The sequence below is a fragment of the Rhagoletis zephyria genome, unplaced genomic scaffold, assembly GCF_001687245.7.
Source record: "Rhagoletis zephyria isolate East Lansing unplaced genomic scaffold, Rhagoletis_zephyria_1.1 Rzeph_scaffold_00515, whole genome shotgun sequence".
NCBI classification, from domain to species: Eukaryota; Metazoa; Arthropoda; class Insecta; order Diptera; family Tephritidae; genus Rhagoletis; species Rhagoletis zephyria.
In genome coordinates, this window is record NW_016157599.1 from 35,568 (window position 1) to 61,383 (window position 25,816).

Below are 25,816 nucleotides of genomic sequence, written 5' to 3' on the forward strand. Positions count from 1 at the left end.
CTGACTTGATAGGCGGTATTGCTTCTAACCGTTATCTCATTTTTGCCACTATGGCGATATAGCGGTTTTCCAATTGGTCGATGGGCGGTTTTGCAAAAACATCGACGGTATACTTATGTATGTATAAAAATGTTTTCGTTTGAAAGATAAACTTGCGCCAGTTTTTATGATTTGATTTGGCCTCATTCGTCTTGCTAGAAAATGTTGTTTCCTTAATCGCAAAGGTGTAAATAATATTTTAAATTTCTCGTCTTTTTACAGGCTTCAAATTAATCTACTTTTAAATACAGGCGCCATACACTATGGATCATCCAAACGTCCCCTTCGGATTCGCTCTACCTGGTCATTCACACATGCAAATACCACCCACACCAAACCTTATGTCCGGCCATCCCGGACCAACATCTAGTCCACCACAAAGTGTTCCCGGTCGGCGAACACCACTTGGCGCTGTGGGACTTGGCGGCTTCTATGCACAAGGACTGGGTATGCCACAGCAAGGTTCCATGCCTACCGATGAAAATAAGCCCAGTCCAAGTGCACTTGCTGCGAGCGGTGGGGTAATGGGTCACGGTCATAAATCGCCATCACAATCACTATCTGGCGGAACAACTACTCTAGCAGCTAGCAGTGGGACAAGCGGTGGGGCTGGCGGTGGTAAACAGAAAAATCGTCAAGCGAAAACAGTACGGCTGAATATAAATGCAAGGTTTGTGAGTGTGAATATGTATTTGATGCCTTATAAATATTAACGGTGCATTCATTTTGTAGAGAACGCAGACGCATGCACGATTTGAATGATGCTTTAGATGAGCTTCGAAGCGTCATACCCTATGCGCACTCGCCTTCCGTACGGAAACTTTCAAAGATTGCAACGTTGTTGTTGGCTAAAAATTATATATTAATGCAACAAAATGCCTTGGATGAGTTAAGACGGTAAGTGACGTTTCACATTCTCATTCATACGCCCTGCAAAAATCGTTGGGCCAAGTGCTCCATTTGTGCCATATAATATGACCCATATTAGAGTACTTGCAAAATACTCCACTGTAATGTAATACCATACCAACTCGTGCCTCGTGTCATCGTGGTACACATGCAGGGGCGGCGAAACGCCCTGTCCCCGGGTGAGTAATTCTGCTGGTGGCAAGAGTATGCAGGCCAAAAATAGGTTGCCGTTTCGTTAAAAAAAACTTATTGGTTCGTGGATAATATGTCACCAATTAATTATATCGCAGTCCGTATGAAAATATACCTCAATATTTTCATATCGCCGCAGCTCTGCAGTAGCTTTATCAGTTCTGCTCACAAAGGTAGGTTGTTTAAGAAGACCTGAAAACAGCTCAAAGTTGTCTGAAGGTAACAAAGGTGTATCCGCAATTTGTGGTTCCGTGGTAATTTGTAAACATTTCTCTTTTCTGTACCTTTGCTCAGATTCGGTAAAGTTATTGAGCTCTTTTGCTGGCGGGTATAAAAAAAGCACAATTTTGTGCAAATCTGTTGTTTTCAACAGCAACTGTTTTTAAATAATAAAGCAACTTATTTTTCAAGTTCCTTATAAAGCCGATGTCTTATGAGGTAACATTGCTTTTCTTTTGTAGACTAGTTATATAAATGTACGTCAGGTGCATAACTAAATAATTTAGTAAAACTAATATATTTAAAAAAATACTTCATCAATATCCATTTTTTTCAAAATTGTCGTATTCTCTACTAATTGTTTGAAGTCAATGAGTGTCATTCGATTGCTCGACTTGCTTTTCATAACAGCATTTTTCACTCGCTTGACTTGATTTGGAAAGAGTATATCAATGCCATATTTGAAATCAAATGAGTACACTGCAGCTAAACATTGATTTCAAAACTAACTATGAATCTCACTGTTTGTACGGTGTTTCTCACTAACTTTATAGAGTTCACAGCAATGAGTTCATACTGTTTAGATGGAAGTGAGTAAACTCATGCTGTTGTCTGAAACACATCCATTCGTTTTAAATTTCGAGAAATGAAGTCGTTCATGAGTTCATGGATAAGAATGCAATATTGATACATGGTTGAGCCATTTTTGGTGCATTGTCGAGCGCAAATAATTTTTCACCCTACGCAAAACAGAAAAGCTCCTCTTGTTAGAGCATGACGACCCTGGAACTGTAACAAGAAATCTAATGAAGCGTACATATTCAGGAACCAGTCCAACACACAATTCATTTTCACGCAAAAATTGCATAACATCTTTCAGAGATCCTGGATTTTGCTGTGTGCGTCATATCTTTACCGCTATTGAGTCTTCATTTAGTATGAAATCTACTGATTTGTGTTATTTATTATTACCCTCTGAAGGTATTATATTCGTTTTTGGTTTTGTAAACTTTATTATAACAAGATTTAATTTTTAAAATAAAAGATATGTTAAATCGATTTCATGAATTTTATTTAAAAAAAATTGGCGATTTTTGGCGATTTTTTTCAGAAATTGCGCTTTTTTTTAAATAATCTGGACACCCTGATAGATACTAACGAGAAGCAAACTACCGAAGCACTTCACTCAGTATTTTTAACATACCTACTTGGATACCGTTGCATTTAAAACAAAAAGTAAAACAAAAGATCAATTCGAAACGTAAGAAAACATCGAATTAAATAAAAGTCTAACCAATGCAGATAAGACAAAAACTTGTTATGAAAGTTATTGTGAGTGAATTAGTTTTTATAACAAGAAATAAATGCCAATTTTCGACAAAAAAATAAATGGGCCGGTTATTTTCGGTCTCTGGTTTTAACGATCCTAATCACCACACGATCTTAATTGGGCTGTGATGCTAAAGCTGAATAGGTGCTCCATGTAGTAATACCTTGTAGTAGTTTTGTGCTACTCTGATGGAATGCAGAGCTGGAGTATATGGTCCTGCCCTAGGACTTGGCAATGTATGTAAATTGGACCACATTTTGTTTATATGCATTTCGCTTAATTTTCGAATACTCCTTGGCCCTTAGGGAATACTCATTACATGTGTGGATGGTGTAGTCGCGATTTTTGCAGGGTATATTTATGTACATATGTACGTATGTATTTAAATGAATATATGTAAACTCATATTGGAATATATGTATGGATGTACTGTATTTGCAAGTACATATTGAATGTGTATTTATATGTATTGCTATTACCAAATTTTTTTTCGCAGATTATTGGCCTACATTCAGAGCACAACGGGAGCGGCACCGTTAGACCTGGGCTCATTTCCTGCTGCTGCGAAACTGCAGGCGCTTTTGCAGGGCCCACACAACGAACCCTCAAGCAGTAGCTAAACTTTTTTTTAACAAATTATACCGATATATATAATAGTGAGTGTAAGAGATAACGACTTAGAGTAGCAAGCGGAGAGATGGCGCCAGAGATCTATTCGGAACCACTTGTATGTAGTTAAGAAATACATACATATATAAAATTGTGTGTTTAATTAATTAGCTGCGGCACACAAAAAGCATTTATTTTATGCTATTAAACGAGCAGCGAAGACAAAAATTACGTATAATTTTTACTAAATATACCGTACAATTATTTAGAAAGCTAACTATACTAGTCAATGCAGTCATGCCAAAAAATTAAGTGATATTTTTAATTTTTTTTTCTATAACATACATACATACACATGTGAAAATTTATAGCCGAGCGCACTTGTGCACAAGGTTATATTAACTTTGTTCACATAACGGTTGTTTGTAACAGCCAAAACGAATCGAGATAGATATAGACAAATGTATACATAAATGCTCAGAATGAATAGAGAAGTCGATTAAGCCATGTCTGTCTGTCCGTCCGGCTCTCCGTCTGTCCGTGCGTCCGTCTGCACGATACTCGAGCAAAAATTGAGATATCTCAACGAAATTTGGTACGTAGGTTTCCATTTATCCAAGGTAGGTTGGTATTGAAAATGGGCGAAATCGGACAGTAACCACGCCCACTTCCCATATAACGGTAATTTTCAGAATTGCGAAAACTGCGATATTTTAGTAACTACTAAAGATTATTCACTCAAAAGTGATATTCACAATAAATTTTAGACGAAAAATAAGAATATTATGATTACATGTGTATATCTTGGTAACCGCTGCACCAATTTCTTCCAAACTTAGCACCGTTGATGGCTTTGGTACACCATACCATATGGCCGAAAATTTTGAAAATCGGACAATAACCACGCCCACATCCCATATATCGGTAATTTAGAGAAATACAAAATCTTTGATAAATCAGTAAATATTAAAGCGAATTTATTCAAAATTGATGCTTGCAACAATTCTTTACCAAGAAATACGTTTATGATAAAATTTTGGAAAATGGGCGTAGCATCGCCCACTTATGATCACATATATGTATCTCGGTAACCGTTATACCAATTTGTGCCAAACTCGGTATGGTTATTGTGCTTGCCACATAAAAGCAAAACGTTGAAAATTGACTAGAATTACGGCCGCTTTTCAGAAATGCTTGAAACTGCAATATTTCGAAATTTAAGGACGCTAATTTACTCAAAATTGATACACCCCGGCTTACCATGTAGCGGTAGCTTTCGTAAAGGAGAAAAACATATATTTAGTACTTGCGCCGGGTATTTAATGTTCGGCTCCGCCCGAACTTAGACTTTCTTAATTGTTTTTAATAAGTTTTTACATTTGAATAGCCTATACTAAAAAAATTTTACTTTATATAATTATGTAGAGTTAAGATCGACTAATGTATTTTACTAATATCGCGTAAGTAGTTCTTGCTACTGCAATAAACTGTAAAACATAAAGAGATTTGTGTTTACCTAAAGTTGATTAAATATGTGTTTAGTAGTTTTTAAGAGGACCTGTAATTTCACTTCATACAAATACTTAGATTTTATTGCAATTTCTTATTAATTTTGTGTGTAGGCTATAACTGGTAAACACTATACAAATAAAATGATTTGGCAAGAGATAAGAACAGAGAAGGGAACAATTGAGTTAATAAAAAATTTAGCTAATGAATTTTTTTTATATAAATATACATATTTAATTATCTACGTATGTACGTACCTAAACACGTAGTTGCTTCTCCGAGAGGTTGTTACTGAAAAACTCGTGAAAGATCTGGGGAATTTATTTGCAATATTTATGTACATATTTTAGTATTCTTACGATCGCACTCGTTGAATATCACTTAACAACTGCCTTTCATTGCATCATCTATTTTGGAAATATATATATTTACTAAATACATTTCATTGAAATGAAATGCCTGTTTCACAACGACACGTTGTGACGGAAAGAATCTATGTTACACTGCGGGAAAAAAATTTTAGAAAAAAAAAAAGAGCACCAACCCAACTCGTTTTAAATTTGAGTGTGTACGTTATAAAATATGTCATTGTGAAGTGCACAGATGCTTTTTCGTTATACGAAATTATAATTAAGAAGAAAAAGAGTTTTATTTTATGATCCGTCTGATGGTAATTGAACCCGAGCCCTCTTGGCAGCAGCCAATTGTATCAAGCGTCTTTGCGCACTCAGCTACAGCCATACATGTAGATGTGTTTTCAAATGTTAGTTTGAATCAACTCCACAGCGCGCGATTAGTACATTCCCCGTAGCGAATGTCATGAATTAGTCACTTAAGTGTCTTGTACGGCCATATCATGTCTTCAATGACTTTGGGCTTCGTTTATATGGAAGTCGTTCATGACATTTTCATACAAATGGTAATTTAGGCGTTGATGACCTCTGCATGACTTTGCCATGCAGTGATCATTGATGGCATTCAAGCGACAATGTCCTGCAATGAACTTTTTATAAGTGAGCACTGCAAGACATTGTCTGTAATTCACAGCAAGAGCGACGATGTCACCAAATCCTCATTAGTGACCATTTTCGCTACTGGGTTATGCCATACCATGTATGTGTGTATGTGTTGTCACCGCTGTGCGTGCTTTGTATACTTTCTTAATTACATATGAATAAAATTATAGTTTAAAAAACTAAAACCTCGCTATTATAACTTCCATTCGTACTGTCATCTTTAACTTTAACTTGAGAATAAAAATCCCGAGCTAATAAAAGGGAGGTAGTAATAAAAAGCATCCGAGACGTGCAAAACGCCATCCGTGTAGTAAAAAATGCTTCATTTTAATACGGGCGTATTTGAATTGAATATTTCCATTATACGTAGTGTATGTCCAATGGAAAAATCCATTTTGTTAACACTTTTCACGCGATTTAAATACGAAATGTGTGTTTCAATGTCGAAGTACTCTGAAGATCTATGAATGCTTCGTAAATGGATTTTGTTCTTAATCGATATTAGTACCAGTGTTGCCAGAACTTTTTGGACGAACCGGCTAAATTGGCAAAAACAAGCCGGCTAAAACCGGCTAAACTGCTTCAACTCAATTTCACATGTTTTATTTAAATAAATCATAAGTAGAAAGACTAGTTCTTGGTAGCGTGGCCAGATATTATAGTGACATAATCAGTACAGTTGGGATCAAAAATCAGTACAAAGCCATAAAAATCAGCTCATTTTTAAGCGTATTTTTTATTATTAACAATATAACAACCATATAACTGCGCATTAATTTAATAAAAAATAACTAATAGACTTTTAAATATATATAGTATTATCAATATAGAAATTCATTACTTTAAAACAAATCAAAGGCATTACGTATGTATGTACAGCTGTGCTCAGGAAAATAGTAGTAGAATGAATTGACAGGTTTTGAACATTTTTTCTTTCCTTACTTAATTTAAATTTTTTATAAAAATATAGTAAATTCTATAACAAAAGACATGTGAGTTGAAGTCTCAAACTTTCTAGAAAATTTATAAAAATTGAGAAAATTAAAAAAAAAAAATTGTAGCCGATTCAGTTTCAGTAGAAGACGAGCTCGAGTCAGAATCTGTTTGCATATTTTAAGCTACAAATTTAAAACATATTTAGTTGGTGTGCTTATTAAATACAATATTCACATTAAAATGTTGACTAATGGCTGGTTTTCACTATGTCATATTTTGACGTCAAAATTTGTCGACATATTTTGACAGAACTTTATCTCCTTTATCCATACCTTTACCGATAATATAATGTGCCAAAAACAGACAGATCGCCGATTTATCAGCAAACGTATACGACTAAAGACCTATTCTGATCGAAATCCATCAATATAGTGCTTTTTAATCTTGTTTGACAGTGCGTTTTCACTTATTTGACGACAAATGTCATCGAATTTGACAAAGTGAAAATAAGCCTTACAAGGTATATTACCGAATTATCGCTAAACGAATTTTCGGTTACCAATGAAATTTAATAGTGTTAAATGTGTATGTGCAAGTAAAATTACAGGTGGTCGAACATCAAAAATCAAAGCAAAGCTACATATATCATATCCAAGAGTCGGTAGTTTGCACCTTTTCCAAATTTTTAGAACTTACATTGCACCGTAGCAGTAGTCGTCTTAAGTTTGAAATACTGACAGCCGATTTCTCAGTGGATGTTTAATTATAATCAAAAGATTATCTCTTATTGTTATCTTCTCAGTGTACTTAATATATGATTAACTCACCGCCACCTTTCATAAGATTTATTAATGGCAAAACCAGCTTTTCCTGTAAATCCTGCAAATCGTGATTGCAAATCGGGTTGGGTTGAATCCAAACAGTTTGTTATTTTGCGAAATCCCAGGAAACGAAACAATTTCAAGCTGACACCTTTTTAATAATGGTTTAAATTTAATTAATGCTTTCAATCTGCTCACACGTATGAGTTTTAAAAAACCATTGTTTTGAACATGTAAACCTTAAGTAAATGTCAATTACACCAATTTACAAAAGTATTTATTAAATGTAAAANTTTCAAGCTGACACCTTTTTAATAATGGTTTAAATTTAATTAATGCTTTCAATCTGCTCACACGTATGAGTTTTAAAAAACCATTGTTTTGAACATGTAAACCTTAAGTAAATGTCAATTACACCAATTTACAAAAGTATTTATTAAATGTAAAAATCAGTACAAAATCAGTACAAACTCAAAATCAGTAGATTTTGCGTACTGATTTCGGGCTCTTAAAAATCAGTCCAATAGAAAAAAATCAGCACATGTACTGATTAAATCAGCGCATCTGGCCACCCTAGTTCTTGGAGAGAAGTTGCAAATTCAAGCTGGAAATAATTTTGCCAGCAAGAATGTTCAATTAGGAAAAACATGTGATTGTGGCACATGGTTGGATTTCTAAACGTCACACTTAAATTTAAGTCATTCATAACAAACATTTTATGAAGAAAATCCCCGTTGCGGCCTTCCTTAGAAAAAATATATTCGTTTAAAATAAAAATAAGAGAAATCGGCCCTATTTTATATAACCCTGCATCCGCGATAAGGCTAGTAGCCATTTCCAACAGATTTTGAATCGCTTAGTCAAAAATGAAAACATATATATTTGAATTTTAAGAAAACAAGGTAAATAGCAAAATCGGCTAAAAACGGCTATTTTTTTACAAAACGGCTAAGAAATCGGCTTCCGGCTAAACCGAAATTTCTCCGGCTGTTTGCTATCGCAACCGGCTAAATCTAGCCGGAAAACGGCTAAAATGGCAACACTGATTAGTACTACCATCCGAAAAATAACCTGATAAAGATTTCAGGAGATTTACCAAGTGCCCAGTTATGATATTTTCTATTTCATTTGAAAATTCATCGCGTTTCTTATAAAAAGTTATATAAAGGTGGGAAACATTCAATGCTTTTCTTTTCCACATAGGTAATCCAGAAATTGGATTTTGTTTTAAACGATGATAATACCAAAAATACGGTTGTTGATTTTCCATGTTCCAAAATTTTATAAGCCGGATATAATAAGACTGTACAGCACTCGGCTCGACTGCACCAAACCAACTCTTTTTAAGATACTGAATCATAAGTAAAAAAAGTAATTTCTCCGTTTTTCGAAGATAGGATTTGAAATCGAGATATGGGCCTTCGAAGTTCGAAATTGGACCTTTGGTAAACAATTATTTTTAATTATTACATGTAAAAAGCAAAAAAGTAAAAATACAGACGTGTTCCGCCTTTTGCTCTTATTTATATGGTATATAAATTTTTTTGTGAAAACTTATATTACAGGTGCTATAACGGGTCAAAGGTCAGATCTTCGAAAAATTAAAAACTTAATATTTCAGAAAATTTTGAACTGATTTTTAAAAAATTCTTATCGCTGTAAAGGTGATTTAACCCCCTTTCTTGTGATATTAATATTTGTATACTTCGTTTATAAAAATTTTAGAAAAAAAAATTTCAATTAAAAAATAACTTCTTTTTTGTATAAAAAAGTATTTTAATAAAAAAATTACTGTTTACCGATTTTTAAAAAATTGGTATCGTTGCAAAGGCGATTAAATTCCCTTTCTTCTTATGTGAATATTTGTATACTTTGTGAATAAAAATTTGATAAAAAACATTTAAGAGGAAAAAATAACTTTTTTTATCAAAAAAAAATTTTACCAGAAAAATTACTCACTGATTTTTAAAAAATTGGTATCGTTGTAAAGGCGATTAAATTCCCTTTCTTCTTATGTGAATATTTGGATACTTCGTATCTAAAAATTTGAGAAAAAACACTTAAAAGGAAAAATACCAATTTTTTCTTATAAAAAAAAATCAGAAAAAGTACTAATACAAGTGAATACCGTATTTAAATTAAACAAATAATTATTAGTGTTTTAAGCATTAATTCGTTCTTGTTCACCCGCAGCCCTGTTAAGAATAAAGCAAAAGTATATGTAACAGAAGTCTAAGGCATATAAAAATATAAAAACTCCATGGTTTTTGATTTTTTACATAACGGGTTACATATGAAAATTAAAAGTAATTTTCTGTTTTATTTAAATAAAGTATTCAATTGTATTACTAATTACTACTTTTTTGTTTAAAATATTTTATATAAGAAAAAATTGGTATTTTTTCTTTGAAGTGTTTTTAAATTTTATAGAAATTTGTAACATAAACAATTTTTAACAAAATAAATAGCATACATAAAACACAGGTTTTAGTTCTTTAATTTTTAATATCGATATTTCGACCTCAATCTAAAGGTCATCTTCAGGAACTCTTAGTTGTGCCCGGTCGACCGACAACTAAGAGTTCACGAAGATGACCTCAGATTGAGGTCGAAATATCGATATTAAAAATTAAAGAACTAAAACCCGTATTTTATGTATTCTCTGGGCCTCAAGCTTATAAAATAAAAATTAGGTCAGTTTACAATTTAAAGGCCGATAAACAAAACCAATCAAAATAAATAGACTTATAAACTCTTCTGGTGGCCGCTGTGGTGTAGTGGTAAGCAGTGAGCGCTTACACTCCGCAGGGCCTGGATTCAATCCCTGGTCAAAGCAACATCGCAAAAATATAGAAAAAAGGCTTTTTCTTAACAGCAGTCGCTCCTCGGCAGGCAATGGCAAACCTCCGAGTGTATTTCTGCCATGAAAAACAGCTTCTCATATAAATACAATCGCCGTTCGGAGCCGGCGTAAAACTGTAGGTCCCTCCCCTTTGTGTAACAACATCAAGGCGCACGCCACAATTTGGAGGAGAAGCTCGGCCAAGCACTAACATATGTGTAAGCGCCAATCTATTATTATTATTATTATAAACTCTTCATAGTCTGGTGTAGACTTGTATCAGAATCTATAAAATTGAAGTATTATGAGCACAATCACTATAATGGGCAGATAACTTATCAGATGTATATGTTGCAAAAAATCTAATTGAATTATAGGCAAATATATAGTCAAAATCAATCTTAAGAGATAAAGATTTCAAATGATATTTTACAAATGTTAGTTTCGATTTATTTCAATAGAGTAGTTATTAAAATTTAGCAGTGTAATGCTCAATTCGCAATTGTTCATGTAAATAATAATAATAATAATAATAATAGATTGGCGCTTACACATATGTTAGTGTTTGGCCGAGCTTCTCCTCCGACTTGTGGCGTGCGCCTTGATATTGTCACACAAAGCGGAGGGACCTACAGTTTTACGCCGACTCCGAACGGCGATTGTATTTTTATGAGAAGCTGTTTTTCATGGCAGAAATACAATCGGAGGTTTGCCATTGCCTGCCGACGGACGACCGCTGTTAAGAAAAAACCTTTTTTCTATATTTTTTGCGATGTTGCTTTGACCAGGGTTTGAACCCGGGTCCTGCGGAGTGGAAGCGCGCACTGCTTACCACTACACCACAGCGGCCGACATGTAAATACTTTCTTAAATATAATTGAAATGAGGATAGTTATCAAGTCAATAAAAAGTGTTAAATAAAAAGAAAAGCACTGGCCACGTTACACTTATTTATTAGGTAATTGTGCAACGAAGTCAGCTATGAGTTCTTTTTTTCCATATGGTATCAGTATGATATCGACAATACTAAGAAAACATGTTATTTATTCTTTTGGAGAAGGTACTTAATTATCCGAAAAACAACTTTTTTAGTTTTTCACTGGCAACGTTACACTTAACATTTGCGGTACATTTCATTACGACTTAAAAGGAGGTCCAAAAAACTGTTTCGCTAACTTGGAACGTATCCTGTTAAACTAATTTATTTTCTATCGTTCAGAACTTAATCGGCCAAAATATATCAAGGAAATTTTTGTACTTTTCCTTGTTGAAGTATCGAAAACTGTTTTTAGGTTCGTGAAAAATCCATCGACAAAAGGAGCAAAATATTAAACACAAAATGCTTGGACATGATAAGAATTAGTGTCAGAAGCAGCTGACAGATATAGTGAATACCAATAATCACTAATATGTTCAATATTTGAAAGAAAAAAAAACGGGCTGTTTTACTTTCCTGTAGAATTGGCCATATGCATCGGCGTAGCCAGAATGAAATTTACCCTATTAAGCTGGCATTTCAGGGTACTATTTTATATATATATAAGGAAAATTTGAAAGTTAGGGGGGGGGGGGGGGGGGGGTCGAGCACCCCCAGCCCCTACCTGGCTACGCCCATGGTGTTCGTTACTATGCCAAGGCTTTTATTTTTGACAAAAAAGTATTTGGCTTGATTTAACTGTTATCGTCTTACTGAAAAAATAGAAGTCAGATTTAATAGTTGAAGCTGGCTTTTTTCAAAAAAAGTAGAAATATAAAAAGCATCCTTGATCCTTGTAAAGGATGTCATGAGGATGAGAAGGATATCCACCATTTTCTTCTACGAACATATACAGCCCTTGACAAGTTAAATTTTTGAAGTACTTCATAATGTTATTTTGGTTCCCTGTTTTCAAATATTTGTTTGTTATTATTTTTAGCTGCTGCTTTATAACTCTGATTTCTTTATGTATTATGAAAGGCGCTTTATTTGTGTTGAAGCTATTTTTCTAATGTACAGGAAAGGATTTAAATAAAAAATTTGCGTTTGCGGAAACTTGTTTTTACAAGCTTCTGTTTAACTTGCAATGTTTGTGTGTATGTCGGCCGTTGTGGTGTGGTGGTTCTTTGGAAAACTCGTATTTATGGACCGATTTGGGTCATATTTGAAATTAGTATTACATACTTACATATGTAAGTATGTATATAATTGGAAGGAAAGAAACTCCACAGAAAATTGTATCAGTAAGTGGTATACATATGTGTATTTAGAAAGCCCGCCGGTTTTGGTTTATATATCGCTACCTTAATATAGAAAGGCCCTATCTGACATCGTCGCTGATATACAAAAAGCCGTAACTAACTAAAAATCGAAAATTTACGTTTTAATTGATTATGATGCATTTGATCGCATTATGTGGCCCCAAATCGTTTTATGCAATAAAAGATTTTAGTCCATGGGCTTTATTTTCTAAAAAAAAGAAACAAAGTCCTCGGGCATTATTGCCTTTTCGAAAAAGAAATTTCGATTTGGCAATAACGGCCGCGGGCTTCATTTCCTAAAAAATTAAATAAAGCCCGCGGGCGTTATGTATTTCATCTTTATTGTGGCTCTTGTCTCCACTTTGGAATATGTACATCAAAAACCCGCTGTTCTAAATAAAAACTAATATGATAACATTGAACTAAATATATTTGTTTCCTTAATTATACGAAGAAATTGAAATTAACAAATTTTACTGCGTATATTTAAAACATATGTACATATGCATGTACATGTGTGTGGAAATTAAATAATTCAAAGTTTCAACAAAAAAAAAGGAACATGAAAAAGTAAAATAAATACTTTCGTCGATTGTCGAAAAATTAGACGGCAAATTGGACACAAAATACTTGTATTACCAATAGTACACCTACTGTGCTCTGCAAAGCAATTGAGAGTTTAAAATGATTGGCCCAACTTCTCCTCCGATTGGTGGTATGTGCCTTGATTTCACACAAACCACTCGACCACGGGTGATTCACGTTTTTCTGTCCTTTACTCATTTTTGTTGTTTGTGAAATTTTCAGTCGCCTGCTCAGTTAAAACAACCCGTGCGTCATCCCCATCACCACAGTACATTTGGAAGCCAGCCTGTGGACGCTCAACCGCGGCGGTCCGCGTTGGCATCATCGCGCTTGCTCCGGGCGTCCGCGGTTCGATTTTATGCGTATACTGCAGATGGGAATTTAACGCATTGGTGGGCGCTATTTCCCCTTCGAAATGTAAATAACGCCCGCGGGTTTTATTTCTTTTTTTTTAGGAAACAAAGCCCATGGGCATTATTTCCGCGGGCGTTATTGCACTCCGCCTTTTAAACGCGCGATATATTTTTAAGTATTTCCCGGATATGTACATCATCGAATGCACGAGATGCGGGAAGTGCTTGTATGAAAATCCTACATATAAGCACTGACTGTGTTTATATTGAAATCCTCGTTTATATACACTACCAGTCCGTCTACATATGTATGTATGTAACTAAACCAAACGAACGACTACAAAATTTTCATTTAAATTGAGATATCATTTATATAACTAAATGTGCAACAAAATGCAGAACCTGTACAAGTGGTTCATAAAAGAATTTCAAAACCAAAAACTTATTTTCAGTGCTTATAAGCGGGAAGATGAAAAATTTTTCGGTGCTTGTAAGCGAGAAATGCCTATAAGCAGATGCTTATATCGTTACTATTTTGTGTATATATTAAATTAAATCAAACCCACCCTGGATCCATCCATCCATTACATTACAAATTTCGCGACAAGTTTTTACATTAGTATGTAAATTGTGTTGATTTCGATTAAAGTTTATTTTTTTCTTTCAGATTATTTAAATAAAAGTTTGTTTTATTTTTTTTTTACTATGGATTCATTTAATAACAATCTTTTCAATAATGGAAATCTATTTTCAACTTAAATTTTAATCTTATAGTTGCATTGAATAACTGTAATACATATTGCATATTTTTCTTAAATTTAAGCTAAATACTAAATAAAAATAAATACGAACATTAAGTTCATTCACAATAAGAAATCTGTTTCGAGTAAAAAAATACATATAATACATTGAACTGAAGGATTTCAGTGGGTCAATTCTTGTTCTATGAAATGGTGAAGTGAACATTAAAAATTCAATGATAATTTTAGTTTTTCACTTTATCATTTCGTTTTACCACCTTAAGCGATTTTAGATCATTAAAGGCTTTTCCATAAACATCGAGCAAGTAAATTATAATTTATAATTTATAATTATTGTGAGTAAGAGATAATCATATGTATTTGTTTATCAAAAGATTATGTTTTAGAGCAAAGTGCTCAACTTATGCTTTTCACAGCGACAAAACTTTGGGAAAAACTTTGCGCAGAGAAAACTTTTTACAAATAGATTTGTTTTCATTTTTAAACAGAATCGTCATTGTATGTGAAGTATCCACCTCAAGTTTTCACAGAATAATAATTTCCACCCAGAGCGGAAAGCTTTAAAATTATTGGGTGTCATTGGTGTTACGTGCTTTAATTGAAGTGGTTCTAAGTATGATTTTAAAAATGGAACAAATCAAAGTGCTTTGAAATCAACTAGAGAACATTTTGTTTGGCTCCATTCGCTTTAATGCACTTGCAAAAATGCAACTATGTACGTAGAAGATGATAAGCGTTGACACTAAATTTATTAGATGTGCGTTTATTTAAAATATCCGCAGAATTACCACACCAGTTTCCCCTTAATTTCGATTTACTTTTTATTTAAATGCAATATACTCTTAAATGAGCATTTTTCACATAGATAAGTTGAATAAAAATTAGTCAAAGAAATCTCGGTCAAAAAGCCATGCAAAATGCAGCTTAAAAAAATTAATTATTAAATTTTTCGCAATAACACTTTTATTCATATTCTACCACATCTGTTTCCGGTGGGAGTTTGATTCACGAAAAGATTTAAGTAGATAAAAAAAGTATTAAAGACCCGTAGAGCAAACAGTTGAATGAAATAAATGTTTTAAAAAATACTTGTAAAAAGCCAAATATAGGTTTTTAGCAACTAAGAAAAAAATCATTTAATCCCTGAACTTTTATATATGTATTTATTATTTGTTTGTTTTACTATTTGTCCAAATTCGAGTAACTTTTAACTTAATCAATTTAATTGATGTAGTTTTAAATCAAAGCCATACCTAATTTTAATCGTTGTATTCCATATTTGGCTTTCGTTTCTTACTAACTGTAAGCGTTATGCAAACGAAAAAAATTTAAAGCAAATATCGGTTCTAACTAGGTTTTTTTCTGAATTTAAAAACTAAAAGCCTTTTTTTCAAATTGGGTTGTTCGAATAACTCGAAACCCGGGTTTGGATAAAAAATTCGGATTGTCGGACACCCTTATATACATACATATGTATGTATATCAATGAATATAATCTTTAAAGCTTTTACTTATCTAGTATATTTTTAAGGCGGTACCTCGCGCCTTCACTGTAATTTGTATTTTATAATTTGTTCAGTGTGATTTGTTTAACTAATGCGTAGTTGTAAGTCGTCACTGGCTGATAAGGTTTTGGCTTCACTCGCCGGTCGTTTAAAAGTGGACACTTGTCATGTGTGAATATGGTGATGCCTAGCTCGAATAATAGCATTATTCTGCATAGAAGCTCTGTTCAAACAAATTTTGCGCTATGCGGTGTGATTTGCTATTCCCTCTCTTCTGAGAGCTTTCACTTGCGTACACTCTCCTTACTTTTCTTTTGATTTTACTGTGCGCTTTCACTGCGGTACTCCAATAGATAATACTTTTGCATTGTCATTTCGAAAGATACGCTCCTTCGCTGGCAGTTCACCAATCAGATACTCGCCCAGCTGGTCGATTGCCGACTGTGAATGTCCAGTCCCGTGGAAGGCCAGAGTAGCATCGCGTCCTGCATGCTCCATTATGATATCCTCACCGCCCGGATGATCGCGCAGAAATTGTGTGACATCGTAGACGCGATCGTAAATGACGATCCAACAGTCGGTGTATTCATCGTGTTGCGCGACCAGGGAGAGCGTTATTTCGGGGAGTCCATGTGGAAGAACGCCGTAGCTAGACTCCTGGGGAAAGGATTTATGCAGCGCTGTATTGGGTGGTGTTGCTACTGCCTTTTTAGATGAGGTGTTGAGACCCAAAGTCTGTAGTAGACTGCTAAGCGTCGACGTCATTTTCCCAACCGGTTTTAAATAAACGGACTCAGCTTTATTGCAAAACTTTCACTTTCGAACAGACACAACCGGAGCTTCACTTTGGTTTGTGTCTTCTTTTGCTTCTAAGCCTTATTTTAAATGATTTTAGTTTTATTTTTGTAATCCAAGCAATATTTTAAACGTGTGCGATTTGGAGCGTAACTTCTGCTTCTCCATAAGAGTGTATCTACACCGCTATATATATTTGTAAGGTTTCAGTTGCTATGCTTTGACTTACTTTCAACCGATTCTAGTCGTTGAATGCCAATTAGCTAGCAAGTTTTAATCTATTTATATGTCGGGCGTATTGATACGTAAGCTACTAGATTGTCTTATCTGGAGCGTGGCTGAAGTGTCCGCCACACAGTCTCACCTTCAGCTCAACTGACATTGAGGCAGCCAATTCTTCTGATCTGACGTTCCATTAGCTGCGTTGATTTGCTTCAGGCGACTGTCAGTTTGTCACAATCGTCACAGTCGTTAAATTTTACTCTCTATGCTACAAATACGTATATCAATGAAACCTGACTCACTCGGTAGTTAAGCGTCACAGCTTCACATCGGGTTGCGCATATTGGGTTTATGATTTATGCGGTTTTTATTAATGAATGAATACTTCAAAAGCTGTAATTTTTATTACCTCATAAGTAAATCTATCGCGTAAATTTGGTTTTAAATGGCTACCTTAGTGTACATACATAAATTTTCAAATATACTACGTACTACTGGCTATATATATATTCTAATGTAGGCGCATTGTACATTAGAGTGGTCCAAAAATATACAGGCAAATCAAATTTTTGTAAATTGCCGGCTACCACCCCCAGAATTGAAGAATATCGAGGCACAACTCTCATTTTTGGAATTTAAGTTCTTTAGGGCAATAGAAATTTTATTGTAGCATCTTAAGGCAAAAAATTTTTGAAAAAAATTTGCATTTTTTTTATTACGACAGTAATCGAATGATTTTGTTTTTGTGTTCTTTAATCAAAAATGCAGATTTTTTCCTTTCATTTCATATAGGAGAAGTATTGGTTGATATCCACTAAGTATGTTTATTTGATTAAAAAATGGGTATAACTGATTTTCCAAGTCACTTCGTCATCATTTTGCAAACACGTGCATGCGCTGCACAGTGTACTATTTTAGGGTTTATACTTTTTGTCGCGTTTTTTTTGTGTTGTTATGTAGAACATTGTTTATCGATAGGCATAACAAAAAATTTAAACATCCTCCAATTTTACCTTGGAAAGTTGCCTCAAATTTTAAAAATAAAACAAAATATACATATACATTAGGAGGGGTCGAAATTTTTATATTAATTTAATCCTTTTGTAATAGTGATAAGAGAGTTTATTTATTATTTTTTCAAATACTTTTGTTTTATTTGGAATAATAAATTATTGTTCAATAATTCCTAAATCTCCTAAAGCTCAGATTTCACAAAAATCAACTAAATCATTAAATTGAAAATGATAGCTAATTTATTTTCAGTATTTGACCCTTCATCAAGAATCTTCAATTTATCTTTAAATTGAATAAGAACATTTTTAGGATTATTAATAATTCCATTAGTATATTGACTTATTTTTATATGGTCAATTAAAAGCCTATAAAATATTATCATTTTATTTGAAACGCAAGAGCCCGCGCATCGACCACCAAGTGAAACAAAGCACACTGGTCAGATAATACGAATCCTTGTTACGAATTCAAGGTTTAGGAAACCAGTTTGGTTTTTATAATAGAGAATCAAACCATTAAACCAGGCAGTTTTGTAGTTTAGGGTTGCACTTAAAGTTAGCTTTTTTCAACGAACATATATATTGTTCTATTGATTATTTCGCTGATCTACAGACGAAAGAAGGCAAGAACAGTATTCTTATTTCTAGGGTGTGTTTAAGGTGCTGATTCCGAATATACCCTCAGCTTTGTCAAATTGGCTTTAGTTTGCACATTATTGTAAATATAGGAGCATTTTCGGTAGCTAAAATTGGCAAACCTCTATTTTCCATCACCGTAGGAAAAACTGCTTATGCAAATAAATATGGGAGCTTCGAATTCAAACAAAAAGGAAATAATAGTTTGATACATGATACAAAAAAGAAGGTAGTTCCATTTAATGACATTCGTTGTTGTTGCTAACCATTTGACTTTTAATAAAATTATGACATTTTATCAAATTCATGCTACCTGATCATTAGAAGTAATATATTTTTTTTAAGCAGAAGATTCCATAGTCTACTCAAAGATTTGGAATATGAAGAGCATGAAAATTAATACATACTTTCAAATATGAGGTTGACGACACTAGATTTCCGAACGCATGAAGAAAGTGATCAAAATTATACTTATGCTAATTGCTTATCGGAGGGTGGACTGTAAAAGCCAAATAAAATTTTTTTGCATACATTGAAAATTTTAAATTCAAAATTTGTTGAAGTTAGTGGTGATACGCTTACCACAAAGCCTATTTTTTGCAAAATTTGATGAGAAATTTGAAAGTAAATTTAAAAGTAAATTTAAAAGTAAATTAAAATATTAGGGCGATTCATCTAAACGCCTAAATGCCTCGTTACCATTTAAACCTCGTTAACTTGCTTAATTTTGTATGGAAACTCGATTTATATACGAGGTTTACGCGGTTACGAGGCATGAATACCCATATTATAAAAACGTTTTATTTGGGAAGAACATTCTTTAGAATTAGATTATTAAATCGCATTCAATATAAAACATAAACACATATTGCGCTCGTGATTTTTATTATAAAAAAAAGAACAAAAAAATACCAAGCTCTGATAATTTTGATTTGAAATTGTGTAAAATTGGTATAAACATGGGAAAGAAAATACTCCGATTTATTGTTTTTATAAAAGGGGCAAGGCCATTGAGAATACTCACAATTTATGAAACTTCAAAAAATTTTACTATCCGTCAAAAGTTGTTTATTGAAACTACCTTCTCTTTTGTATCATGGTTTGATACAAGGCATATTCAACAAGGTAGAAGTGACAATTCAGTCGAGCTCTCTCATACCTGACTGTAATGTCAAAAAACGTAAACAAAGAAATTAACCCTTTGTTATGCATGCACCATATTTGATAAAATTCAATATCTATGAAATGAAAGTTTTTGTAAATATGGAGATATTTAAAATCACATTAAAATCGGCTTCATTTTAGTTTTTGTATTTTCGTTTAATGTATGTAAATGTTGAAATGCATACTTACTAAAAATTACACACTAAATGAAACACAATTATTTATAAACCCGTTTTGGCAATTTTCTTGTTTTTATTAGCCCAATGTTTTTGAGCATTTATTTTTTTATTCAAATACTTAATTCTAGAGTATATTCGACATTAAAAAAAAAAATTTTGATTCTTTCTTCTAAATTTACATCGGAACTTAACTTCAATAAATCAGCAATTAAATTTTTGCAACGCGAAATTCCTTTCCAATAAATTTATTAAAAATTACTTCCAGTTTCTTTACGTCCACAAGGAACTCTGGTTTAGGTTTTATCATACCACCATTTGAAATTTGGTCTATCCATGTATATGAGTGGGAGATTTTCTCTTCATATTCAGTAATGCTTAATTTCCGTATGATAAATCCAGCTATGTATGAAAAGTAAAAATTCGACTATTTTCACATGGCATTATGAAAAAAGGAAAAGGGATGTTAAGAACCAGAACGTCGAATTTATAACAGTAAATGGTGATCTAAAGCGGTAAATTTAGTGGAAGGAAATTGTATCATGGTGTTTGCTTATATGTATATGTTAATGTACTCGTGGATCCGGTCGTGCTTGTTTATGGCAGACTTACTCAGTTTGGGTCTGTGCATCAACAGCTAACTTCGTCCCCACATACACCTCAGGAACGGCCGACACTTCAGATAACTCAAGCATTGAGGAATTTTATGGTNTCATCAACAACTTCGTCCCTACAGACACCTCAGGAACGGCCGACACTTCAGATAACTTAAGCATTGAGGCATTGTATGGTAGAGGTACTGCACCTGGGAACAAACGCGTTCGCTTGGAAATACTCGGCTGTGATGGGCAACAAATAAAGTCACTGCCCACTAAAATGGTTTTCGCACACACGCGAAGAGTCTCCTAATGGAACACCGCAGCTACTTGCCCACCGCTGTCGCTTCACTTGACAATTAGGAGGTTTAAAATAACGCACAAGTTTGTTGTCCTGGCTCTTGCCGCACAGAGCGCACCGCTCGTAATTCCTTTTCATTTTATTTCTGTATGTATGTATTTAAAATCAGTCGCACAGCTCAAAATTGAAAATTGAAATTTAAAAATTTTGAATTGTATAGGGTTAAGAGTTGACATTACAGTCGCAGTTCAAAAGAGAGAAATGTCGAAATCACTTCTACCTTGTTATGCCTTGGTTTGATATACTTAAGTCTACGAATACTATGTAAAAATAGACTTTTGTTGTCAAAACAGGTATTTTTGTAAAAAAAAATTTATTTAAAATATTTTTGCCTGTAAATGATGGAATTCCATCATTGCGTTATTATAATAATTGTGAGTCTATAGCTATATATCTGGCCTTTATTTTAGTAAGTCTTACTAATCGATCAATCGATCGATCGATAAATGCATCCATAGCTTTCTTCAACGAAAATTTTTCCATAATATTATAAATAACTAAAAATATTAGCAAGATAATGCGGGAGCGTTACCTATTTCAGCTACCTTCAAAAAAATTACTTGGAATTTTACTAAGTTTTATCTCAGTGTCTCTTATTTGTGCTACTGTGGTGAATTATCAAATAACTTTGTGCAATTTTTATGATATATTAAATTAAATTAATTCAATAATATACTAAAATTGGATGTGGCTCCACTTATTCATATTTAGTGAATCTACATATGTAAGTACTCAATTCACTATCAAACTATACCATATCCAGAATAGGTCGCATTGACGTCGTTAACTATAATTTTGAGAACTATCTAAATCGAGGTTTAACTACACGTATGGCCCTATAAATATAGCACGGACATGAAAAAGCCAAACCGTTTGAAATAATTCTCGGGTCACTTTTTAAGTTAATTCACTTGGTTACTGAATTAACGAGATACTAAAAATTTGTATGTATGAGAAAAGATTATTTTTTGAGTGTTCTTTCAAAATATATCGGCGATTTGAAATGTTGTGACAAAATAACATATGAACGCGAGATACTAAATTGTATAACCTATAATCTGATACATCGTTTGCTTCAATCGGTTAACGTATTCTCTAGATATTATATATTAAGTTACTTTTTCAAAAATTTTACTCGGTAAAATTATTGTATTTGACACAGAAAAGCAGGATATTGAAAATAGGGGCCTTCACACCGAGCTTGGTACTCGGTAATTCGGTATTCAGTAATTCTTCCCCACGCATTTTGTTTGCATAAGATTCTATTCTTTTATCATCGGTTTACCGGCTACTGAAGTATCGTGACGGGAGCTTGATAATTTTTCTGGTAGTTGGAAATCAGCAATAAGCTGTTCGATATTTATTCAATTTTAAATCCGTCCGCCATTTCCAAACAAAGTGTACATGGCAGTTATTTTTATATTTTCTCATACCCGTGCGGACTGGGTATTATAACTTTGTTCACATAACGGTTCTTTGTAACGAATCGAGATAGGTAGATACAGACCAATGTATACATAAATGATCAGAATGAAAAGAGAAATCGATTAAGCGGTGACTGTCTGTCCGTCCGGCTTTGCACACGATAACTCGAGTAAAAATTCAGATATCTTAACGAAACTTGATGGATGGTATTGAAAGTGGGCCAAATCGGACAATAACCACGCCTAGCTCCCATATAACGGTAGTTTTCAGAAATACGAAAACTGCGATATTTTAGTAACTACTGAAGATTATTCACAAAAAATTTATATTTACAATAATTTTTAGACGAAAAATAAGAATATTATAAATTTTTGGAAAATTCGCGTAGCCCACTTATGATTACATGTGTATATCTTGGTAACCGCTCCACCAATTTCTCCCAAGCTTGGCACAGTTGTTGGCCTTGGTACAGCATACTAAATAGGCTGAAAATTTTTAAAATTGGAAAAGAACCACGCCCACATCCCATATAACGGTAATTTAGAGAAATAAGAAATCTTCGATAAATCAGTAAATACTAAAGCTAATTTATTCAAAATTGATGCTTGCAATAATTATTTACCAAGAAATACGTTTGTGATAAAATTTTGGAAAATGGGCGTGGCACCGCCCACTTATGATCAAATATATGTATCTCGGTAAACGTTCTACCAATTTGTACCAAACTCGGTATGGTTATTGTGCTTGCCACATAAAAGCAAAACGTTGAAAATCATTGAAAGCGGACTAAAATTTCGGCCACTTTTCTTATAACGGTAAATTTCCGAAATGTTTGAAACTTCGATATTTCGAAATTTAAGGATGCTTATTTACTCAAAATTTATACTAACAACAATCCCTTGAAAAGAGGTAACATTATTTGGAATTTTTGGAAATGGGCATGATACCGCCCACATATGACTATAAATACTAATTATCTCATTATGTGTAACTGAACGTTCTATCGAAAATATAAACAAGTGAAAAAACCAAAACAGCAAAAAAACCGACTTAAAAAAAATATATATATATATATCGGAACTAAACTAGATTAGTATGGGATGATCTTTGAGACACTACCTTTCCGATGCAAAAAGAATTATAGAAATCGGTTGACGTGGTCCAAAGTTATGCGGTAACATACATAAAAAAAAAAAAATTCCGACGAACTGATAGCCTCCTCCTTTTGTGGAAGTCGGTTAAAAATAGGGTAAAACAACCCCTACTTACCATGTAGCGGTAGTTTTCTAAAAGCTAAAAATCATATATTTAATACTTGCGGCGGGTATTTGATGTTCGGCTCTGCCGAACTTAGACTTTCTTATTTGTTTAAGATTGGTAAATAGACTGCGGATGTTTATGCAGCCAACAAAACCTAAAAATATGTTCCACTTAACTATAAACAAAACGTGTAAATTTGTATACATTTTGTTTATATTTATGTAGTACATATTTTTAGGCTTCGTTTTATGTATTCTCTCAAATCGTTTACTGATGTAAAAATTTGTGCAGAATACGAAACTCTTTCAGGCTCTTCTAAAACAAATTTTTTTTCTTATTTTTACATTTTCCAGAATGTCACTTTTTTTTAAAGTAAGCTAAAGGAATAAATAAGTTTAGATACTATTAGAAAAAAGGATACTGATTTTTAACATTAAATGCAAGCTTTTTAAACATTTGCATATCACTATAAAACTCATTTATCAGATAAGCTAATGTTCAAGTTTTTTTCACTTTCTTCATGACATTAACGTGGAATTTTACTTGGAGGCAGGCCTTTTACTTAATAATTCTTCGGCCACAACTTACCATATTGCTACCTAAAAGTGAAAAGGTGCCAAGTCCATTTTTTCCGAATTTTAGTTTTTGATGCAGAATGGCAGGTAATACGAATCTACATCGATTTTTCGTCACTCATAAACAATTTCGACAAATGGACTTGGCACATTTTCACCCTTAGGTGACGATATATGCCATTTCACTTTTGGAGATATAAGATATTTAAATAAACAATCTTTTTTTCACCTAAAGGTGACATTCTGGAAATATTTCAAATTTTTTGGTAGCCATAGGTTGCATACCATCCTCAGTTTCATCTTCTATTTCTAACTGTACTGTACATTTAAAGCACTATTCTGAGCTGTTATCAGAGTAAAAACTTGAATTATCAGAGTCAGAACTTGAATGTTCATAACCACAATTACTTCGAGCAGCTAGATTAGAAATAGAAGGTAATGTAAGTTTTGGCGCCATTTCGGGGATTTTTAAAAGCCTTATTACTTCACGCGGAAACGGCAGTTTTTGAGTTATGTCTGCGTTCATGCAAACATAAGCTTGATATGAATGGATCAGGCTTATCCATCCCTCTGTGATACATGACAATTATATTATGTATGCTGGAATCTTTTCTAGCATGTCCAGATGGCCAATTCTTGTTCTGTGAAAACGAGAAGTGAAAACATTTTTCATCACTTCACATAGAATTACGATTCTGTTTTCAAACGAAAATAAATTGATTTATCAAAAAGTGAAAACTTTTTCAAAAGAAAAGTTGGGCATTGATCTCAATTCTATGATCTTGTGATGAAGATTATCATTGCCTTAGACTCACAATAATTTACCATAATTACGTGCTAGATATTAATGGAAAAGCCTTATGCTGGATTTCCACTAGGCATTAAATGGCAAAAATGACAAATGACAAAGTCGGTCATTAAAAAATAATCGTGTCATTACATTAAAAAAATAATCATTAAGATCATTTCCACATGGCATTTTTTTAAATGGCAGACATTTTTTGTCATTTCAATGCCTAGTGGAAATTCGGCATTACGTGAAAAAATTTAATTTTCACTGACATTGAATTTTTCATTTCACTTTACCATTTCATTGAACGAGAATTGCCCCCCAGTTTTGTTTTATTTAACCCATATGGGCCATGGGGTAAATACATTTTTTGTTGAATTGCTACAGAATCGTTAAAATGAAATGTTGTTAGCTCGAATAAGAATATTTCCCCTCATAAATCTTCAAAAATAAAATTGCGACATACCCGGTGGACGTACATTTTGTTGAATTTGTTTTCCAAAAGTTTCTCGAATAGCCTATATAAATTTAAATTCTACATATTTCTACTTAAAAAATTTTCCATTTTAAAAAAGAAAGTATGCGCCTACCGGGTACCCCGATAGAAAAAGCATGATTTTAGTATTGTATATCATAAACAATTTTGTTGTAAAAATATAGTAAATAAATATGGATTAAGAGAAGTATTCTTGTTCGATAAAAAAAATTTCATTATAACGATTTCATAGCAATTCTTAATTAATGGAAAGCTTTAAAGCCCAACGGGTCAGACCGGTTAAATATTAACCGACTTAAAAAAAAATATGGACCTTCTAATTTTCGATATTCTTCAGTTCTAAAAAGTGACTGAAAAAAACTTTGGACCGCCCTATTGTACACACATTCATACATATTTATGTATATACCTGATAATTTGAGCCTCAATTCCGTTGCAAAACA

General features: G+C 33.3%; 3 protein-coding genes across 3 annotated transcripts in view; 2 read left to right on the top strand and 1 right to left on the bottom strand.

Moving 5' to 3' along the window:
- The first annotated feature begins 261 nt into the window (after positions 1–261).
- On the top strand, positions 262–3,672 carry Oli (basic helix-loop-helix family member olig). The gene is made up of 3 exons (XM_017612243.1): positions 262–709; positions 772–936; positions 3,186–3,672. The coding sequence occupies exons 1-3, from the start codon at positions 303–305 to the stop codon at positions 3,307–3,309; spliced, it is 696 nt and encodes a 231-aa protein (XP_017467732.1). The 5' UTR covers positions 262–302; the 3' UTR covers positions 3,310–3,672.
- Sytalpha (Synaptotagmin alpha) overlaps positions 864–25,816 on the top strand; it is a 164,943-nt gene continuing 139,990 nt past the window's right edge. Inside the window, exon 1 of the mRNA XM_017612240.1 lies at positions 864–936. The gene's annotated coding sequence lies outside the window, so the exon portion shown is untranslated. The remainder of the gene's footprint in view (positions 937–25,816) is intronic.
- LOC108360085 (cytochrome b5) lies at positions 13,783–17,068 on the bottom strand. The gene has a single exon (XM_017612244.1). It carries the CDS (start codon positions 16,627–16,629, stop codon positions 16,198–16,200), a length of 432 nt encoding a protein of 143 aa, XP_017467733.1. The 5' UTR covers positions 16,630–17,068; the 3' UTR covers positions 13,783–16,197.